Genomic DNA, 23,002 nt, shown 5'->3' on the forward strand with positions numbered 1-23,002 from the left:
GTAGATCCAGTGAATTCAACATTACCACACCTGAGCCTACTTCATCTAAGGACTCATTAAGTGTTCACAAGATAAACATTCAGACAGGCAATTCATTAATCCTGGAGTTTTTGGGTAATAAACAAAACTCAAGTGGCATTTTCCTTAAGACAAGTTTTGCAGAGACTCTTGACAGTGTGTTTTTCTTTTTTATCAAGGTGCTCTTTTCTTTTCTTTTATGTTTGGAGCCTCGCTTACACTAAACACACTTTAAGTGACAGCACTGCAAATTGTGAGAAATATTTCATTACTCTTTCTTCCAGCTACATATAGTGCTAACGTCTCTCCAAGAAGCCTGAGTAGGAAACAGGGTTGGAATTTATTCACTAGCAAATGCGTTTTCTGTGTGTTTAGTGCTGTTTCTCTACCTGTAGGACAATGTTGTTGTCCAGGATGTAGAGGGAGTTGTCCAGCGGGTTAATGGCCAGGTCTGTTGGCCACTCCAGACGCACCTGTGGAATGACACACACACATATGAAAACACAGACGATGCATACAGTGACTGTATTTCTATCGAAAATTAAAACAAGACAACAAGAAAGCCGTGGTGACTATCACTCATGAGAGTCAGTTACAGGTGATACAAAAATATCTCCTCAATAACACAGCATTAGGCCTCCTGACCCTCCCTGCTCATGCAAAGGTCAACGGCGGGCAGGGAGCCTTCCCTGTGTTTATTCAAGACTCGCCTTGGCACTGTCGCAAATGTCAGCCAATAACCATGATCGCAGCGAGCTCAAATAGCACACCCTGCCCGCTAACGCTGTGGGGGTCAAAGACAGACAAACCTACACTAGCGCACAGCCACTCATATAACCGTCTATCTTGCACACACAAGCGCTCAAACTGTGAGCTGTGGAGGCGAGGCGGTGCGTCTGAGGGATCAGTGAGGTGATTGATGACTCTGAGGATGGATTGGTAAATAAATGGATCATGTTAAATTGCCACTGACATGTCCAATTATAGGCACTGTCAAATGAGAGAGAAGAGGGTTCACTCTGAAATCCCATTTTAAGAGGTAGAGAGATTCATCAAGCAAGACTCAACTCTGTCCTTAGCCAAAGAGGACACGCATCAAATCTCCCCTGCTCATGATATTGAACTTTGCAGTGATGACAGGCCATCACTTTTGCAAGTTAAGTTGAGCTGTACACAGAGCGGCGCCGGCTTTATTAAAGTCAAATTGAAACTAAAACAAGAATTCCCTGAAATATATATTTATTACATCCCTTGTATCCCCTTTGATTTGGTGATTGCACCACTTTAATTGGTGTTCTCCAGGAGGCATGGATTTTTAGTCCTGGTGCAGTATCTGTGTGGGCAGGCCCCAAAAATAGTTCAGAATACCACTTACATTTCAACAGCCACACATGTAGTTAACCAGCATGCAGGCTGACGTTAGCCGTTGAATGGTATGATCTGTGATTTGGATCTACATTACTCCAGGACTCTATACTTTAGTTACTCTGTGTCAAGATACGATCACTGGGTGATGTACATAAAAAAGGACGGGGAAAATGTCTTGTATCAGCGTTCTTGGGACACACCTGAATTGTCACAGTTTTCCCCTATATGAGGCAACAGTTGTTCTTTTCCCTGAAGAGCAGATGGTGGATTTAAGATGTGGTTTAACAAAGATGTAGAAAAAAATTCAGATCTACCTGTTTTCATATATTTATCTGTATGAGAAAGATGATGTTCCAGAAACATTTCTTTAACTACTGAACGTTTTATCTCATCCACATATAAGCAACTGTTGTCTGTACCTCTGTTGTCGAAGGGCATTATCATATTAGGCACGACTGATTCATACTGTGCCCGAGTACGACTGCCCCCCCTCTCCAATCCCCCACGTCTCAGCTTTCACAGTAGTAATGTTATTCGGTTCCCAAAGAACACTTGCATCATCATCTTCGTGACATTTTTGTTGTGCTACAATGCAGAAAAGGGCGCTGCCGACAGACACTGCTGCCCCGGGGACCATCATCTGTGGGGACCAGCAGAGCACCGAGGCAAAGCTCTGCTCCTGGCTGGACGAGGAGCTGCTGCTCTCAGGCGTAGAGCTCTTCGCCTCCTGCCAGAGCTATGACTGCAGGTCGGAGGTGGCAGGGAAGCTGAAAGCGAATCTGAATCTGTGTCTGTCTGCGGCTGGCTGTGCTGCGATCTGATATAGAGCCATCAATATTCAATTGAGACTGTTTCCTTACAAACTCCTTGCAGTTTTGTTAAATGGCAGTCCACTTCCGTATTTTGGTATTGTTGGTGTTACCAGAGTATATCTGAATTGTACTCAAGAAGACCTTTTCAAGTGGACACATGGCGTCACATAGTCGGGTACATTACACATTGTTTACACTAAGTGTTCTTGGTTTTGGACTGGGATCCCTGATATGAAACCCCCTCAAACTGAGGAACTAACTCTCCTCCACATGGATGGCAAAGGTCAGCTCTCTTTGTTTTATGAGTTATTCTTAACATATTCAAAAGATTCATCTTTCAAAAGGCTAGGGGCATGGAGAATTGAAATAAAAGAATATTTATTAAAGTTGCTTGTTTTAAGGGCAAGACCTGGTCCATCAATACAAAATTTAGATTATTTCAACGGTTAAGCAAACTTATTTTTCACCTAACAGGTTAAATCAGATGTTCCCCAATATACCAGATATATGTGTGGAGTGTAGAGAGAAAAAAAGGAACATTAATTCATTGTTTACGAGAGTGCACAAAGCTACAGCAATTCTGAAAGAGTGTGGTTGAATACATAAGCTTTATAATTGGAAAGAAATTCCTTCACAAGCCAAACTCTGTCTATTGGGAATATACCCTGAAGACTTTGCTGTAACTCTAGAGCAGTCACTGCTCACTGACTTTGGACTTTTACAAGCCAGAAGGATAATTGCACTATTATGGAGGAACATGGATATACCTTCTATTGGAATGTGGATAAAGGGACTGGCAGCCTGTCTCGCTTTGGAGAGACCAACTTGTATTGTAAAAAGGAAGGACAACTTTGCTCGCTTGTGGAGCCCCTATATGGAGTTTTTGGGAACTCATAATTTTGAATGATTTTAAGCTGCATTGAAACAATATACTGCTGCAAGTGCTGTCATTTTTATTGTTGTTTATTTAATATTTTTGCTTGGGTTGGGGGCAACATACACACCTATTTGTTATATTGGTCATGTTAGGGAGAAAAATTCAATTAAAAATGTTCATAGTGGGGATGCGTGTGATTAATTAACTAGACAATTAAGTGGTGCCAACGATTTCAAATGGCTCTTATAGTATACGCAATATTATACAGACGGTGCATAACCTTATAAATTAAGTTTCAATTTTGGCTGTTTTCTGAGTGTTTTCTTACTTTTAGACTAGTTAAATAGTCTACGTTTAAACTCCTGTTTAAACATCAGGGAAATTAGTCCTTAGGAGCATTCTTAGTTCATAGGCTATACAGCACATGCTCCAGTCAGTAGCACACCACAGAAGTTCAGGCTTAGAAGCTGTTTCCATAAATATGTCCAAACATGTTTTAAAACTTAAAAAATATGCACAATAGCTTCAGCATCATTACAGATTATATTTCCTTGTACAAAAAGTGAGATTTCAAATTTCAGTTTGACTTTTAAGTAAAAACTAAAGCCAGCACTTCGCTATTCACGCTGTTCATTTTGCATAAATTACAGCAGTGGTCTTTGTTTAAATGTAGCTCTAGAAGTTTCCATCAATACCGACCTCACACTGGGGTCACAGCAGTTTATGAGAACAAACACAGATGGAGGGTGAATGTGAGTGGACACGCTGCAGGGGCTGATAACTAACAAACAGAAGGATTGTGAGGTAACACGGGCCCCTTTAAAGACATATAAGAGCACCTCTGGGAATTCACCCTGGCTGAACACACATATTCACACACACATACACGGCCATACACAGGCGCTTGCCTCCCTACGTGTGGGCAGAGATCCCTCTATAGAGCCAGCAGTTCATCTATAATTCATCTTCTGCTCTAATAGGCCTGATATAAGTCAGCAGAGTGATCTGAGGGCTGGCTGATCAAATCTGTACAGTAGCTGTCTTTGGTCTTTGCCACTCTCTCTCTCTCTTTCTCTCTCACAGAGACACACACACATACACCTTCAAAAGGACATAAAGAGTTTCTACAGGAGAGGCCAGGCAATTTAGATTGACAAAACAGAGACTGACTGTAAGAGCACAACAAACAAGTAATTATTCTTGATCCGTTGCCTTTTTGGGTTAATTACCCTCATTACTCAGCACAAAACACATGCAGGAGTCTTATATTTCCACAGATTATCTAAACAACACTGAAATGGTGAGGAAGGAGCCTACTTTAGAGCAAAAAAATGTGGCTCTAGCTCTCTCCCGCTCACTTAAACCAGACTGCATTATTAGCTTACCTGGCTGATGTCCATGCGTGCATCACAGCTTAGCGGCTGCGTCGACATCAGTCCATTTGAGCCAATCACAGTGGAGAGCAAACCCCTCTCATTAATCTTCTGAATGGTGGTGCCATCAACGAAGTAGACAACACCTCTTTTATCCACTGCAATACCTGGGCGGGTGAGAGAGAGAGAGGCAGAATGAGCTTTTGGAGATGACAGAGAGGGAGTGCGTGGGGTTGATAGAACAAAAAGGAAGAAGGAGAAAATGTGAAAGAGAGTATGAGAGAGGAGATGGAGAGGAGTGAGTAAGGGAGAGGAGTACAGTGGAGAGAGGAGAGGGCTTCGGAGAGGCATCCAACTCAGTTAGACATTCAGCTCAGCAAGCGGCTGTCTTATCAAAGGCACTGCACCACAGAAATGTAATTATATTTCCATTCCAGAGCCCACTAAAGGGATTAGAACAATGCAACTGGAGGAAGAAGTTATTTGTCACATTAGATGTGAGCAGGGTGCCGCAGTGAACTTTTGACATTTGCGAGTGTGCATTATATATGTGCATCCATATTTGCGCTTGCGAATGTGCATTATATATGTGCATCCACAAATCAAAAACACGTGTGAATGTCTACATTTGTGCAGACGCTCGCCTGTATTTTTTGCAAAGCACATGTGAATGAAAGCTTTGCGAGTGTGCTTTGCTATGAGCAGCATATACTTGAACTCTCCTTGCAGCGGAGCTCTGCAGTAGACAGTGAGCGGAGAAAGAGAGGGAGATGGGCAAGTCCAGGTATTAAAGGTCAGGGCAGACTATGAATCATCTGTTATGGATGAGGGGCGACCTTCATCCCCGTCTCATCTCCATACAGAGAATAGCCCTTTGACTCAACTCCTTGGCAATAATATACCACAACTCAACCCTCACCTCTCATACCGTATGCCGCCAATTCTCCTTGATTGCTTTCACTTAGCATCTGCGACAATAAGCCATATTTCAGTATTCCTACCTGCCATCTCCAATGCATGTGCCTCACTGTTTGGCCATTTAAAAATACATTGTGTTTATGGTTTATCATTAAGTCATGTCAAGTTTATGTATATATCCCTTTATCCTGAGCATGCCTCATGCATGATTTAATAGTGACGAAGCCTACTTATATATACCCACGATCAATCATAAAACTAAATGGCACAATACAATATGCAACAAAGGGAACCATAAAAAAACAATCACATGAGATGAAGTAGTATTGCCAAAAGATATAAATAGGGCTACAACCAACCATTACTTTCATCACTGATTTATCTACCAATTATTTTGACTATTAATCCTTTATTTGTTTAGTCTTTGATTCTTTGCTCACTTTGTGGGCAGAGTAATAAGCTGAAACACAAAACATTTGCACCCTATAAATTTGGTGGAACACAGCTGCCTATTGGAACATGCTAATGTTACTGACATGGAGCAATTCATTTGGAGTCGTATTTCTTGCCTCCTAATGAATGCAAGTCCAATATTCAATCTCCTCTTGGCTATGTTTTGGTGTCTAACAACTCCCGAGGGAAATGTCTGGCTCTTTAGCTGCTAAATGCCCCACTATGTTAACCAGTTAGCTGCAAACTTTGTTTGTCAATTGCCATTTGGTGCTGTGCGGGGAGCATACAGTGGGTTTAACAGAGTGTTTTCACTGAAAAGAGCTGCCTGCTGTGTGTGGAAACGAGGTTGGTGAGAGCTGCGAGGGTGAGCCAAAACATTAATGCTGCAGGTTATAAGACCAAAACAATAAAATGAACAAAAGATGATAAAACACTCCATAGAGCTGAGAGGAGCTGCAGAATTGGGTGATTATTCTCTGTTGATTCATTTATACTAGTGACCCCTTTCACATTACAGGTAATCATTGAAGACCTGGGTCTTCAACAGGGGGCCCACGACCCCTATGGGATCCTCAGAGTTACTGCAGGGGGGGTCACCAAAGTTCTGTATGATAATTTCACTTGTTTTAAGATTGTTTTTCACCCCAAAATTAAAAAGTGTGCGAAAATACACATTAACATGAACACAACAAATTATTAGTGAAGATGTATGGCTATCCTTGTATCCTTGGTTTCTGTTTGAAAAGCATCTGTGGAAGAGCTGTTTTTGGCTTGAAAAGTCATGCGGTAAATAAATACTCACTCTATCGGAGCTTCTTGGTGTGCGGACATTTTTTCTTGCTACACGTACAGCCTTTTTGTCCAGCACCCATCCCTAATATGGGTATGAGGATGTGCGTGTTGTTTTCACCTTTGTATTGGCTATTCTTGTAAACCACGATGAAATGCTTTGTAGCTTGCAGACATAGAGACATAGCATCCACCTCAGAAACCACCACCTAAAGTGCAGAAGGTAAAGCTAATACATCTAACCACGTTATAGCTGCTTCTGTCTTAGGCACGAAAGGGCAAGCACAAACAAGAGAAGACCTGAATTTATTCAGAGAATTATCTCAAGGGCAACTCAATTTTATACAATATATGTAGTAAGGGGACCCTGCTCCATCTCTCTTTCAGCTAAGGAGTCCTTGGCCTTAAAACCATTCAAATACCCCTGATTTAAGCTATTGTTTGTATAAAGATATTGACTGGTGCAGCTTTAAAATGCCAGAAAATAGTTGAAAATGCCCATCATTTTCATTTCCCAGAGCACAAGGTTATGTCTTCAAATCACTTTTATTTGTTATTTTTTTTCATATATATTTTACTTTTATTATCATTATTTGCTGAACCTGCTGAACCAATAGAGAAAAGCAAGGAAAGCTGAACCATGGCATGTTTGGTATTTTCCTTTTAGGTGACTTACAAGAATACTCCAACACAAAATGACCATTTATAAATCAACTGGTCAACTGTAGTGTTGGAGTCTGTTTTTGGAGAGATCATAAATAAGTTTCACTTTCAGTTCAGTTTTAAATAGTAAGGATTTAGTGAAAGTGTATGTTTGGGAGGTACTGAGCATACGATTAGATAAATGAGATTTGGATTAAACTGCAATACCTTTAAGAGAGTTTGTAAACAGATGCTTTGATATTGTTTTGCTATTGTTAAACGTGGTCCCCAATCAATCAATAAATCAATATGTTGTCCTCCTCTTGTTTCTTGTGGAAAGTTTTCTCCACAAATTTTAAGGTAACCCAACATAACTACTTGATATACAGATGATCATTTTGTGGGTGAAGTATTCCTTTAAACAATTAATTCATTATCAAAATTGCTATTGACCACATTTCTGTCAATCAGCTGACCTCTTTCAGCTCTAGATATAATGGGGCCATTAAGCTGCTTTCCCTGCAGCAAACCCTGTGGAAAATGAAAGTTGTGAAAAAAATTCAAAGAGCGATCTGACCATGCAGAAGAGCCAGCACACCATAATAAAAATGGACAATGGCGCGACATCATCAGTATGCAGTACGGCTCCAACTCCTCCTCCCTCATTCAGTCATCTTGTCCTATTTTCTCCTTGATTTTTATTCTGGTTCTGTCTGACTTTTTCCTTTCAAACTCTGTCATACTGGATTATGTGGGGATGTGCCTGTGCTCACTCTCTGAGCCCCGGATAGAAATCACTACTGCCCTTTTCCCAAGGCAGCCCTAAGGTCTCATCCTCCTTGACATACAATGGCTTTCTTTACACGTGATTGCATTCAACATATGCGTACACACGCACTCATGCAAACACAGTGCACCGCCACCACAACTAGATTCGCAAATGTCCTCAAACCCAGCAACCCTGGGCCGACCCTGTGAGTCATAAATCGTGCAGGTGGAGTGGAGGTGGAGAGGGGAGGTGGGCAGGGGGGAGGGCCAGGGTCAGTGTGTTTCCTCCAGAGGCCAGAAGGTGAACTGCAGAGCTCTCCCTCCTGGCCCCTTCATCATCCCTCTGACACAGACAGATTACACCACCCACACAGCCCACACCCCCCCACGAACACCTTTCCTCTCCTCTTCTACCTCTCCCTCGCTCTCCATCCTCCCTAACTTGATCTTCTTCTGCTCCCTTTTTGCTCCCTCTTCCCTCTCCTTCTTTTTTTCTTGAAGTCCTGTGCTTTGTTTCTGTTGTTTTGCTCCTTCTGCCCTGCCCTGAATGTTATAAGTGCTAATCAAATCAGTGCCCTTTAACCCTTCAATGATGTCTCGGCTCTGTTTTCTTCTGTTCGGCCCATTTTTTATTCCTTCCTTTTGTTCGCCTCTGCCTTTCCATTTCTCCTCCTGTCACCTGGAATTACGGAGGAGAGATGTCTCAACTCACAGCGCAGTCTCAGCCTACTTAGGTCTCAAAGTCGGCACATTTTCCCAGCTCTAACGCCACTCTCGGATCCCTCCTACATTCCTTTCACTTTTCCACCCATTCCCCCTCCTACCACCCTAAACCTGTCCCTGATCTTAGAACCCATAAATCCTGCACAAGGACATGACGAGACAGCTAGGTCTCTCTCTCAATGCTGATTTCTGTTCTCTCCCCCTCTGTCCCTGGATATTACTCTTTCCTCTCTTCTCCTTTGCTTCTATTGATTTCCATCCTAAAGTCTCTCTATTCTTTCTTCCCTGCCTTTGTTTGTGCTTTTCTGACATCCTCAGTATGCATGCTCAGGATCTGCATGTCTTATGTTCGCACAGGCAGCCTCTAAATAGCTGCCAATCTATCATCAACAATAAATGCGGGACCGGGCTGACTTATTCATCCTCACACAAGCACAACAATGAAGAACGACTGCTATTATTGCTTGGCATTGGCGAAAGGATTTACGCCATTTTATGTGTTGTTTAAGAGTATTTCGGCATGTTTATTGAAAAGGCGGCAGATTAGTCCACATTCTCCTTGTCAGGGGCTGGATTTCCTGCTGTTGTGGGTAAAGCTGTATGCCGTGTTAAGGGAATTTACAGCCTCTCCGTATAGCCGATGGATACTCACAAGACATCAAAAGATTTACCGTGTCTCCCTGGGTGGACCTGGCACTCTGATACTCATGTTTAGAAGCTGGCAGACACACTGGTGGAGAAATAATTGAGATAAATCTCAACTCCAGAGGGAGACGGACATTTGGCTAAAGTTGGGACTGGATTTTATCATCAAAGAAACGTGAATTAGACGGAGTTGGATTGACCTTGGGAAAACAGAGGGAGGAGAGAGGAGAGGAGTGAAGGAGAGGATGATAAAGTGATGCTATTCACATTCATCTCAGATTTAGGGAGGAAATGCAGCCAAAGAGAAAAAGACAGACAGCACCAAAAGAGGTGTGAAAGAGGAGAGAGGTGGTGATGAGACAAAGGGACATGATGAGGAATTGCTTCAATTAACCATTACAGGCCAATCACTCTCAATCAAAGAATCTCTTTGTTCTCCGTCCTTGTCAAAAGAATATCAGTTATAACGGCCCCCTGTGGCATTGCAATACAATCCAATCTGATTAAAGCCTTGGAGAGGGGTCTTCGAGAGCATCAGCGTTGATTACAGCTATTTGAAGAGAAGGAGCCACCAGGGGATTTTCCGAGCAGAGAGTGAAGGAAAGGTGAGGAAATTTTGTAAGGTGAGAAATGAGATGAGGTGGGAAAGACTCATTATAACAAAAGTTGTAGATTATGTATCTTATTTTGCTGGAAGAGTAGGCAGCCCTGTTTGCATACAGTAACACCAGGATGTGGTGTGTGTGTGTGTGTGTGTGTGTGTGTGTGTGTGTGTGTGTGTGAGAGTAAGTATGTGTGTGTGCTGCATACTGACTGCTAACGCCTGAGCCCTCAAGAGTACAGGAAGTCAGCCTTCTGGTGTTGTTCAAGTTTCCCTTCTACAGTACTTTCACCCTTCAAATGTTGACAGCAAGGCTGCCAAAAGAGCTGCCTCTATGGATCAAAGCAAGAGGAATTGTAAAATTGTATAGAAAACAAACACATCAGTGTCTGTCAGCTGGCGGAACAACCACCTAAGTGCAAAATAAGCACATATTCTGCAAAAGAAAACCTATTTAAAGGATCTGTTTATGGAAGAGAAAGCATAATGCACACATGTATGGAAGTTGCATTTATACCTGGAAACTTTCATACAGCCACAACGTGCACATAGGAGGGAGTTGTTGTGACACACACACACACACACACACACACACACACACACACACACACACACACACACAGATTGCCAGCAGCCTGAGGAGTAAGTCATTCAATCTGCCCTCATATATCCCCAGGCTCAGTGGGTGTTAATGATATGGACTGACATATTATTACAGCATCTAAATGATGCTAGCCGTAGCTGATTATAGCCCATGGCACCTCTGTACAAAGTAACTGTGTGTGACTGACAACTGAATGTAGACAGATGGACAGTTTCACCTGCACAACTGGCCCCAGTAAGGGACTCTGGCCATAAATAAAGTCAACCAAATTAGCTGGGGAGAGCCTGGAGGGTTCACTAACTGCTTCGGTCCGACTGTAAGTGAAACTGAAGAACACACTGTTTCAAAGAGTCTTTAGCTGGCTGTGTGGCTTACTGTTCCCTTTTATCATTGCTCCTTGAGAACGCACAATGCTGCTTGTATGCAAACATGTGAATGTATGTGAACGTGAGCGCATGTCGATGTGTGCAAGCTCCCGCTGAGGCGCGTGTGGGTGTGTGTGTGTGCATGCATGCGTGCGGTGAAGTAGCTAGGCGAAAAGATAAGGCATGGCAGTTAATCACATTGTGCGCATATGCAAATATAGAGCGGATAAATCAGAGTGTCTGCAGATGAGAAATTCACACTCCCACACACAACTTTCTTGAAGACACTGAGGTTGCCCATGTGCACTAAAGGGGGGAAAATAAACCTGTTCACTCAATCTCAGCACTGTGAAATGGCTCTGTGCACCATACTGATTTTGTGTGTGCACGTGTTTGACTGCAGGGCTGTGCATTTTTGTGTGTGTCAACACAAGTGTGTGTGTGTCTCGCTGAGTGTATGATTTCACACCTGCATTAAAAAAAAATGACAGTCACGAGTATTCATCGATTATGCTGCCATCAATAGCACACTGTGATTCTGTACGCGCTGCATCAAACACTGCTCTGTGATCTGTGACATGCACATCTATGAACTGCAGTACTGTAGTACAAGCGCCGTTTCCGATTGCTCTTATTTTCCCCGATCAAACACTTATCATCAATCAATACAAGATAGCACCATAAATGAGGACGGGCGTGTATTTCTGGTAGATCTTTGGTAAGCAGTAATAATTCATGCTTCTTGTAATTAATTATTCATTAAAGCCCCACAGAACAGACAGTGGCTTAGTAATTAAGTCTGAATCAGACACTGTGGCTCATCTAATTATCAACCACTATAAGTTTGTTAACATATTAACCCGCATTAATTAATTATTGATAGCTGCCTTTTTTTTTTTTTTTAGCTGTTAGTTCTCGAATACACATGTATGGCAAGGCGAGACATTGCGAGCATGCAGAGAACTGAAAGAAGATTTTGCAACAGTTACATGCTAATTTTTGTGCGAATAAACTTTTTTTTTTGGGTTGCTGAAAATATGCGACTTGGCAGTAATTGCCTTGTTTGATAGCAAAAGAGAGATCCAAAGCAATCACAGAGGCAGCAGACAAACTCAATTATAAAAGCAATTGAAATGCTTTGGACTAGAAAGCTCCATGAAAGGCTAAGGGGTTTGGATCAGTGCGGAGCGTCTACAGATTATGTCGCACTGTTTAGAACATCAAACAAACACAAGGAGGTCTATCAATAGAAGCTCTTTTACCAAACACGCCATCACAACAACAAGCCAGTGAAGCTCTGCAATGGTAGAAAAAGGAAATGGGATCAGATGGGAGGAAACAAATGTTTTCATGACTGAAAAAGTGGCACTAAACTACTATAGATAGCAAATCTCTATGTGCAGCTTCCACCCAAACAAAGTTTCACACATACAGTACAAAGACATCGCAATAACTGAGCCAGAGGCAACTCTAGTGCAGTCTTTATCACAGATAGTTGGCTTTGCAGCCATTTCAGATTTTTCTTCCACATTTTCCAACCGTGTGAGTGCTTCTTTGGAGGGAGGTCTGGCCACTGGTCTCGTGGAGCGCTGCAGGTGATAATGGTACCCAGGTGCAAACATTTACTGGCTCTGTTTTCCCATCCCCATAACAGCAGCAGACTCCCCCCCTTCTCTCCCCACTTTCACACAGACAGGTTCAGTTGGACTGCCAAGCTGAACTGTGCTTGCCACCATCACTCTATTCATCTTTCTGTCAATGTGTTTTAAGGATCAAGGTAGAAACAACCTGCATGTGCACCAGTTCACTATCTCTTCCCTCATCAGAGCCCCCTTCTCCCCCCAAAGCGAGACAAATGCTTCCATCTGAATGTGCGTGTCTGTGTTGGGCATTCACCTCGAGTAAATGCAATTTATTCCTCCACAGTGGCAAAGCTCCACTCCTCCTGTCAGCTTGCCAGGGTCCCGGTGGAGGTTGACAGGCCAGCTGCCAGCAGTGGCCATCTCGACCAGTTAAAGTGACACGCGTGTCACATTTCCCATGATCACGCTGACGTTGCCAACCTGACATACCTTTAGCAAGGCATAGGCACCCATAACTAACTCTATGTCCCTTCACTGGGAAAAGCAGATTAGGTCCAGGGACCCAGAGGCTGCCAATCAAAAACAAGCATGCACAAGCACACTGACTTGCACAAACGTTGCACCTTTGATGCACAGGCTCAGCCTTTGGCCTTGAGCCCGCATCTCTTATTGACTCAGGGCTTCATTACACACACAGTGAGCTTCAGTAATCTCTCTGAAGCCACCCTACACACTCCGACTACAAACAAGGTAGCTGTCAGTCTCTATAGTGTTCTACCTAATACATTACTTGAATAGCAGGCATTTTACAGGTAAAGCCTCGTTTTAAGTCAGCATAAATTTGCCTCTACTAAGCCCATTGACTATATTTTCTTTGGTCCTTAGCAAATCTTGGCAGTGGGCTGACTATTTCCTCACAGAATATCTATGAGTCCTCCCCTGACCCAAGGTGATTAGGACGCAGACTAGCTACTCTCTGAGATGGATCCCTGTTTTTCAAAGTAGCCCCAGACACGTCTTATCCATTTATCTGGTGGACAATAAAGTTCTAGCCACATGACATTGCATGACATTGGGCTCAGTGCAATGATCCATCTAGCACTGCCATCAGGCCCTCAACTCATGTTTTAATCTATTACAAAATGTTGTTTTTGGCTCAAGATGACTTTTCATTTCTGGTCAATGTCAACCTATTCATTTGTCTGCCATTTTAAGAATGAATTATGCTTCTCCTACCTATTTAATCTTATCTTAGCCATATGCAAGAGGCAGAAATATTGGAGTGCCTTTATATCACCTTACAGACCTTTTCTAATTTGACAATATAAATATTTTAAATGGCTCCCTTTGTATTTTCTGTTGAATGTTTGTTAATACAGAAGCTGAAAACAAACAAACAGGGACCACCAAAGGTGTTCCCATAGCAACAGAATAGCAATGAAAAGGTCTATAAACAGAATTTTTGTACTGCAAACCATCTGGGCACTACTGAATTACTTGAAACAGCAAAGATGCATAAAAAGGAAGTACTGTAAGCAGTTTCTCCAAATTGCTTTGTCCAAAGTACTTTCAAAGTAACTACTGATACAACCTTAAAATGTCACCATCAGGCCTGAGTTAAGATGGTATTTTTGGGTTGTAACACACACACATATTGAAAACATTAGTCCAACGTGTCTGTAGGTCAAGAGAGAAGCCAGTGAAAGTAGTTTGATCAATTTCAGGCAATAAAATCAGACACTTTTTTGAGTGTTGTTGAAAGCCTTTCTGGTGTTTGACAGCCGAGTCCTCATTCTGTTTGGACGCAGCAGTCTTATCATATTGAAGACTGTTTTCACTGGAAAAGCAATATTTGTACTAATGCTTAACTGACCCATGTCTATATTTCCTGACAAGCAACCTCTTGTGGCACTACAAATAATGACTACACGGAAGTAGTATGACCTTGCAGTAAAACTCACACTCAGACTTAAAGTACTTTCAAACCAAAAGCCTAGACTCTACATTGCACAGAGCAACAACATTAGGTGTTTTCGGACCAGATGAACTTTTTCATAGTTCTATGAACACAGTCCTAGAAAAGCCCCTTTTCATTGTGTCTGCACTCCAAGAACTAGGTATAACTGTTGTTCTTAGGACGTCGCTTTAAGGGACTTTTTTAGCACCTATTTCAAGAGTAGGTACTCTGGTAGCACTTGCCTGAGTCCAGATCTTTGAATCCACCCACTCCACTGAATTTGAGTTTATTGATTCGTCTGACATCTTGACATGAAACAGTGTTTTTTTGGAACAGTGGGGGAACTAGAATAGCCAATCAGTGTCATGGGCCGTTGTCAAGCATCGCCAAGCGGTGCGCCAAAACCAAAGAGGAGAAATAACAACAATGGCTAACACCAAAGACAAGCCAGACGCTGCTATTGAGGCTGTTCAACATGACTTCACAACATTCTCTCCACTCCATGCTTAAAACCCCAGCAAACAGGTATGTTGGCATGGCTACACATCAGTGTGCACTTGACACAATGTTAGATTCAGATGGATATGTTGGTCTCTGGTGATTGGTAGGGAAAATCGAATCTCCCTCCCCCATATAAATCCATTAGAGTGGACACAATGTCAGACTGAAGATGGTGTGTAGAATAACAAGCTGACAGTTCTGTCTGATATCAGGCAATTCTAGCAGAAAAGGAACCTTGAGAGTATGTTAATTTGTCCAGTTTAAGTGTAAGTTGATTGGCCGAACACAAGCAAATGCAGCTCTGGTAACTGCTATTTATAAAAACTGGTTAGCCATGTAAACAACAGACAACACAAACAACAGCTTGTAATCAAAAAAATGAAGAAAACATGGTGCAATCTGTAGCGTCCTAGTTAAGAAGGAGAAGAAGAAGAGATACTTTATTAATCCCCAAGGGGACATTTTTTTTCACTCTTTTGTCACATACACACACAGGCCTGAAATACACACAAATGCACAAACAGGACCTACACATGCACTAAATGGAGAGATGTCAGAGCAAGGGGGCTGCCGGGAGCAGCTGGGGGTTCAGTGTCCTGCTCAAGGGCATCTTGGCAGTGCCCAGGAGGTGAACTGGCATCTCTCCATCTACAAGTCTACACTCCCTACTTGGTCCATACAGGGACTTGAGCCGGCGACCCTCCAGTTCCCAAGCCAGGTCCCTATGTTCTGAGCCACTGCCATGAAAGTTAGCTGCTATGTAGCGCAAAAGCTTGATAACGTTCTTAAAAAATATCTTTTGTCATATTTTCTGAAACTGTCATATTCCTCTGCCTACTCTATCGTCTTGTAGTGCTTCTAATGGCCTTACCTCACGTGAAGGAAAACAACTAATCAAAGCAGAGGAGTCAGCTGTCAATCACAGCTGTAAAATGAAAAAGTTAGGCTGAATCTAAATGTCCGGACTTAACCACACTTTCAGACTCGCGGACTTTGCTGGCGTGCACCTGGGAAGTCTGGGAGTGCCGAGGGCTGTCCAAATCCACAAATCATCTAGTCCACAAGAGGCTTCAAGAGGACTTTCTTAAGACTTCCAGAGAATCTGCCTGGGATGCAGACTTCACCAGACTTTACTGATTTAATACCCACAATGCACTGTAATAGGGATGTGACATTGTGGGGGTTTTTCAATTGCTGACTAAAACAACAAAACCTATGAATGCGTAAAATAATTATTGATAGTAAGGCCTATTTAAATGCTACTTTAGTTGTGTAGGCCAGAACCACATCATGATACAGATGTAGAAGTAAAGGCTACAGAGGGAATGAAAATGCATTTTGTTATTGCAACAAGCTGCTCAGTTTTATGCTAGAAAATTGGCCGAAAAACAAAAAAGAAGCTTTTTATTTAGTCATAGTCCTGTCCTCATTTACACACATTTCAGTTTTTGTGCAGCTTATTACATACAGATGTATAAATACTATTTTGTTCTGTCACAAATAAAGCCTACGCATGAGATTTACACCTTGTTATCTGCAAGGGTAGATGAGCAGACACTATTCATCAACATGCGTGAGGAATATAACAGCAGTAATCACCCACTTGAACGTTTCCATGGCAACGGCAAGTGAAAGAGACCTGAGACCTGTCTATCAGCAGCTTGAAGTTTCTGCCCTCGAAGACTTTATGTGATGACAGTGAACACGTCACAGTATGTACAACTGAAGTCTGCGAGGGCTTTGCTCGCAAGTCCAGAGGGTGGACATTTGGATTCAGCCTTAGTCCTGCCACAAACTCTGTGGTCACAAACTTTCTCATTTTACAGCTAAACAGTATACTAAAATATGTTTCTGAACAGTGCAGTGAGAAATAGACAATGCAGTAACGCAATCTTGATTTATATTTGATCAGCAAAAATGCCAAAAAGATTTTAAAAAAGTTAACAACTGTAGCTTGAAGTACTGCTCTTCACTGTGCATGTGTGGTGATTATGTTGTCTAAAAATAAGGACTCGCTGGGCATGTCATCCTGCTTGAATGAATCATATAGTTTTGTTTTTTTTTGTCATTTATGTATGTGTACCTGTTGCCCCATTCAACAATTTCCAAACTCTAAACTCTTGGGCTGTGACACGCAACTGACCTCAAATTAAACTGGTTCAAACTTTGGCCCATCAGTATGAGACATGTGTGCCATTCAAGAACATCAAAACATACAAAGACCTACACATAGTGTCACTTGTGGTATTACACAGTCAAGTACTGTATGTAGAGCATGTGACATTTTCAGCAACACACATTCAGGCCATACACCAACTGCTTACTTTCAATGAAAACATGTACTTTGAAATGAGAGAGTAAAGTATGCATTATTTATCAAAACTGCCTTTCTCATGTGTGACAAAGCAATACAGCTGTATAGCCTTATTATCAGTATCCTTTATTGGTGAGAGAATAGTTTTAAGATTCTTGCAGTTCTGTCAGGAACACTTACATCACATACTGCAGACTGTTTGGCTGTGACAAAGTCAGCAGTAAATATGCAAACAGGACGTTGGCCATATCTCTGCAATTCTTTCTCCAGTCGTGTAAAAATTGCTCACTGGCTGGACAAGTCCTCAATGTACCTGTGTGCTGTGTGCTTTGCTTGATACTCCTTTACTTGGCCCTCTGGATTTGCTGCTGGCAGCTATATTCTCAGCATTAGTTTTGGGAGAAAAGAGTCTCTGGCAGAACTTCTTATTGTGGCTGCTCAGTGATGCATGTCTGTTGCACAAACCATTGCCGATCTTCTAATTATCATGGATGCTGCAGTGAGAAAACTAGCTGTGGTAGAAATAGCATGACCCAATGGCGTCTCTCTAATTTGCATTATCATAGAGTATGCTGCTGTTTGCCTTGCTGTGTGATTAATTCATGTGTGTATCATTAATGCAGGAATGTCCAGGGGCAAAGACAAAAGCTCGGTCAATGTGAAATGAAACACAGGAGCAGGCTGTTAAAAATTGCGCACACATATGCACAGGCTCACACACAAACCGAATCTTAGAGCTAAAAACACAGTGTGACTTATCTGATGCCCTTGTTTTGCGAAGTAGTGGTCTGTTTAAACCAACAGAAACAATGATAGTTGACCCTCTGAGAGGGAAGGCAGCCACAGGGCCAGTTTAATATGCAGATGAGGTGTGGGACTGCTGCACGCTGCAGGATTTAGATGCAAAACACTGAGTTCTCTTTGTCTCTCTCTCCCTTTATCCATTTTTGTTCATTCTCTTGTTCTCTCTTTCCTTCCATTCTCTATTTTTCTCTATACATTTCATATTATTTTTTAGTCCACTGTTGCGCCCACTTTCTCCTCTCACTCTCTTTCTGAGCTCCCTCTTTTTCTCTATCAATTTAATCCGCTCCCCCTCTCCCTCTCTCTATTTTGTGAGACGCAACAATCACTCTGCACTAAATGCTATGGGAGCCAGAGGTAGAATAACAATGGCATATTCATTCCAAAGTTATAACACAGAGCAGCTGGCATAGAAGCTACACAGCCCTAGGAGATCTTCTAACTTCACTGCTGCAGCCAGTGAATACAGTTTGGGGAAGTGGCAGATTCAAGAAAAGTGAAATGCAGGCTGCAGTGATTAGAGCAATTGCAGGACACTACTGCTCGTATGACTCCACTGCTGGAGTAGGAGCAGGGGACCAGTGTTTGCTGAGTTAATGGTTTGAGTATGGGCTTGCTGACAGCATCGAAAGCTTGATTCACACTGATGAAACAAACTGGGAAACGCTTCTATGCACACTGCTATGTTTTCAGCCATTTCTGTAAATGAGACCGGCGCCCAATGTGTGAAGATATTCATTCGCCTAAGCTGCTTATACGTCAACCACCTGCCAACACAGATACTGTAGCATACAGCATGCAGCCTGGCTGTTGTGGTCTGAGGTTGGTGGCCAAGCAGCGATGTGCCATGTGAAGCGTATTTACCCCTGGCTGTGACTCTTTTTTTAAACTCCCTGGCTGTTCAACATGCTAATAACTGCAACCAGTTTAAACCCCACTGCTTCATTCGCTGCCCCGGCCTTGCTATCTCAACTCTGATGGCGTGCCTCGCAGCTGTGAGGCTGAGTGAGGTGGGGACAAATGTGTTGTGTCTGTCTGTGTGGGGAATAGAGAGACACGGAGAAAGAGAATGAAAGAAAGCGGAGGAGCAGAGAAAAGAAGAGGGGGGAGAGAGAGAGAGAGAGGCCGACGGGGCAAGAGGGAGAAATGTGGTGGCAGCATGTCAGCTTCTGATAAGGGCATTAGCCTGCCCCCTGTGGGTCGGAGTGAGAGACTGACACTGCAAGCTCTCACACTACCACATGATCACACACACATACGTGCACACTCACTTCTCTCTGTGGATATCAGCTTTGCTGTCTGGGACTAGTCAACAAATAACAGATAAGACCTGCACATGGCAAACAACAACAACTAAACTCTCAATCACTGGAGTCGCTCTATGAACTCCTCTGTCCAAACATGCACATGAAACACGGTTATTTTTACATACACACAACTGTTATTTACTAAATGTGTAAAAAAAAATTTTTTTTTACCCCTTCACGTTATGAACAGAAGGAGTCCAGAGATGCGAGCCAAGGCTGCTGGGTCCTGTGGGACTGACGCCTCTTTCATGTCAGACATGGGATCCATCCTAAATGGAGCGAGGCCTTTTATTTACCAAGCTAATTGACTGCAGTAGCGCATGTGGAGCCAACTCTAAACAATGCCCCAGATCTTGTATTCATAAGTGAATGTTTGAAGGACACAAGATAATCCCTGCAGTTTACGCTATAGAGAGACTATAAACTTGGGCAACAGCAGCGTGCTCAATAGTGCTGCAACATTGTTGGCTAAATTAAAATTATGGATTACTATTTAACAACTGTTTGCTGTGTTGTAACAATATTATGTGTCACAGCAGGCCAACTGCAGCTATGTCAACACCGGGGCACAAGCATAATGCGTCGATGAGAAAGAAGGCAGGACAGAGAAAGAGATGGAGGGAGTGGAGGGAAAGAAGGAAGGCTCTAATTTGGAGCGAGAAGCTCACCAGAGGACACAAGACAAGATCAATGCCAGAGAATCACAGAGCTACGGCTTCAAAAAAGAAAAACGGACAGATATTTCTCTGTGAAGTCTACCACTCATTACCATTGGTAAGAGGGTGCGGGGAGGAGGATGAGTGTGGGCTGTGGCAGATGGATGACAGGGAACCAGGGGGCTCCAGGCAGAAATCTCCAGAGCCTTTATAAGAGCTGGTTAGTCGGAACACAATGGCCACAGAAGAGTCTGTGAAGTGCAGTGAGTCAAAGAGTATAAAATACCTGACCGTGCGTGAACAGGAGGAGTCTTGGGACAGAATATTCTATTACTGTACAAAGACAGAGATACAGCATGTTCTAAGGTAGAAGGGGCACATATACTGAGAATAACAGTCCTCAGATCATCTGTCAGATTGTAGCAGGAATCAGCTCCAATCTTGTTTTTCTCTTATCTTCTCCTTTTGTTCTTCATCATCTTTTCCCTCATCTATCTGTATGAACTCAGGAAGTTAGGGATAATAAAAAGTTCTGCTATCAAATTTTGGAGCCTACTTTGTATTTAGTTTGAAAAATAAAGACACTTCTGCGCTACATTTGTTTACTGTGCTCCACATCGACTGGCTGTCTGCCTCCAACGTCAGACTGCATTGCACGCACAAGCTGAGTGTGACTGACAGAAGAGGCCATGTAGGACTGTGGGTGTAGCCTGAGTGACAGGCCTGCGGCTAAATCTCCTGTGCGACCTGGGGACTAAGAGGTGGCCAGGTGTGTGGGTGTGATTGGTGAGGGCAGTAAACAGATTATTTCTCCTTCCTGGCAGCACATGCTTTTTGTGCAAAGGTAGCCCACACAAGCCCAATCTAGTCCTATTAAGGCCTTCCCAGACTACAGTATATAATATCCGCCATATAATGACCTATTTCCACAGATGCTGGGTGGTGCAAACAAAAAAATAAGCAGAACAATCGGTCATGTTAACCTCTGCAATGTCACATGCTGGAAGACAATAGATGAGGTACATCACAGTGCTACAACATATGAGCAAACATCTAAGAATTTCCCTCCATTTTGTACCTAGTGTAATAGCTCTTGACACTAGATTGATTGCATCCATGGTGCCACAAAGCAATCCAAGGACTTAAAACTAAAGCTTTACTTTTTGTATGTTTTCATTCAGTGGTAGAAACGTAGTTTAATCATTAATTACTATGAACTCATACTGTAGCACATTAGATATGGGCACCATTGTGATGTTGATGAATAATCAACATTGCTTTCAATTCTTCTCCTTGTCCTTTTCTCTTATTTATATTCACAGGCATCATTGTCAGGCACGTACATGTACAGTATATGTGTGCAGTATATTACAATACAAACCTGAGAAATGTATCTAAGATGAGCTATAAGACTACAGGAATATTACATTATGTCACGAAGAAGCATATAGAATATCGTGAAAAATACATGGCTTGTGAGATTGCAGCATATACAAAAGACAAGAATATGATCCTCCACATTTACTGGGATTCCAATTTGTTTGTTTGTTTAAGAGATCACACAAACCTAATGGTCTAAAATGTACATTTTATCAAATGTATTCATACTAATAATGTGCAAGATATGAATATGTATGCATATGTATCCCTAATTGGCAACTTAAAATGGCACCATATTAAAAAAAATCACAATAAAAATCCAGAGTCGCAGTAGAAGTATTAGTAGGGTTGGGTGATCGTTTCAACTTTCTTCATATTGTTCAATCATGGTTACTCGAGACTGGTTACCAAGCATGGATGGCTTAGTCTTATATTTTGGGATACTCTAGGTTTTACCCAGATTCCAAAGGTGAGTCTTAGGATATTTCATATCTGCAAGCTATGTAAGCAAGCATATGGAGAGCGGAGATCTTGGGTGAGATGCAGGATTTAAAATTCACTAGTCACTTGTGCTGATTAACAGGACTCAGGGGCCGGATGTGCCGCTCCACCAAAGAAATCTCTAAATGCACAACAGGGTGCAGATTTTAGAGATTTTATAACATAATAATTTATTGTAAATTAGTTAAATTTGCCTCAATATCAGCGTAGGAAAAACCAACTGTGGATCATCCCTTCAATCGTGGATATACAATCCAATCGCCAATCAGCTCAAACCTAAGTATTAGTGTAGTTAATTATTTATTTTTTGGTGCTCTTTGCCTTTATTAAAGGACAGCTTGAGAATGACAGGACAGGGGGAAAAGAGAATTGGATGACATGCAGCAAAGGGCCACAGGCTGGAGCTGAACCTGTGCTACAGCAAGGATTTAGCCTATATGAGACACACACTCTACCAGTTAAGCTAGAGGTCGACCCATAGCTTTATCATAATTGGCACAATCATTAGTGTAGCGAGCCATAATCATTAGTGTTAGTTCAAGTTCCAAGTTAATTTATCATCAAAGTACAGCTGAAAAAATTACTAAAGTAAATCTCTCAACGAAAAGCCACATTGGTTTTTGTGTTGAAGACCACAGTAAAAACCCACGCACTTATACAAATTTAGGTCCTACCCCATTTCTTATTTTTATCCATACCCCTTGTTTTTTAAAGGACCCTTTGCCCCATGGAATAGAGTGACAAGGGGTAGTGGTTGAAATCTTCCCCTATGAATGAAGACAACCATTAAAGACCCTGATACGTCAACAGTGGTCAATGGCATTTAAGTAAACATATGCGACCGTGGCAATAACAGTATTATCACGATTACATTTATGTGATGGAGACAGTAAAGTGTGATTTTGTTCTCCGCTTAAGATTCTCGATATGAATTGATCAAACAAGTCATTAAAAAGAACACTGCTTCATTACCAGACCACTAGCAGTGATCTGTAGGCTAACGTTTGCAGCTGTAACGTTGTTGCTTGTGCAACCATGTTACT

General features: G+C 42.2%; 1 protein-coding gene across 1 annotated transcript in view; it reads right to left on the minus strand.

Moving 5' to 3' along the window:
- Window positions 1-23,002, minus strand: part of tenm1 (teneurin transmembrane protein 1) — a 212,158-nt gene that overhangs the window by 26,362 nt on the left and 162,794 nt on the right. Inside the window, exons 23-24 of the mRNA XM_050042365.1 lie at window positions 4,461-4,615; window positions 408-491 (exon numbers count right to left, since the gene is read on the minus strand). Of these exons, the coding sequence (XP_049898322.1) occupies window positions 408-491; window positions 4,461-4,615 (239 nt within the window). The remainder of the gene's footprint in view (window positions 1-407; window positions 492-4,460; window positions 4,616-23,002) is intronic.

The sequence above is a fragment of the Epinephelus moara genome, chromosome 4 (assembly GCF_006386435.1).
Source record: "Epinephelus moara isolate mb chromosome 4, YSFRI_EMoa_1.0, whole genome shotgun sequence".
Classification (NCBI taxonomy): domain Eukaryota; kingdom Metazoa; phylum Chordata; class Actinopteri; order Perciformes; family Serranidae; genus Epinephelus; species Epinephelus moara.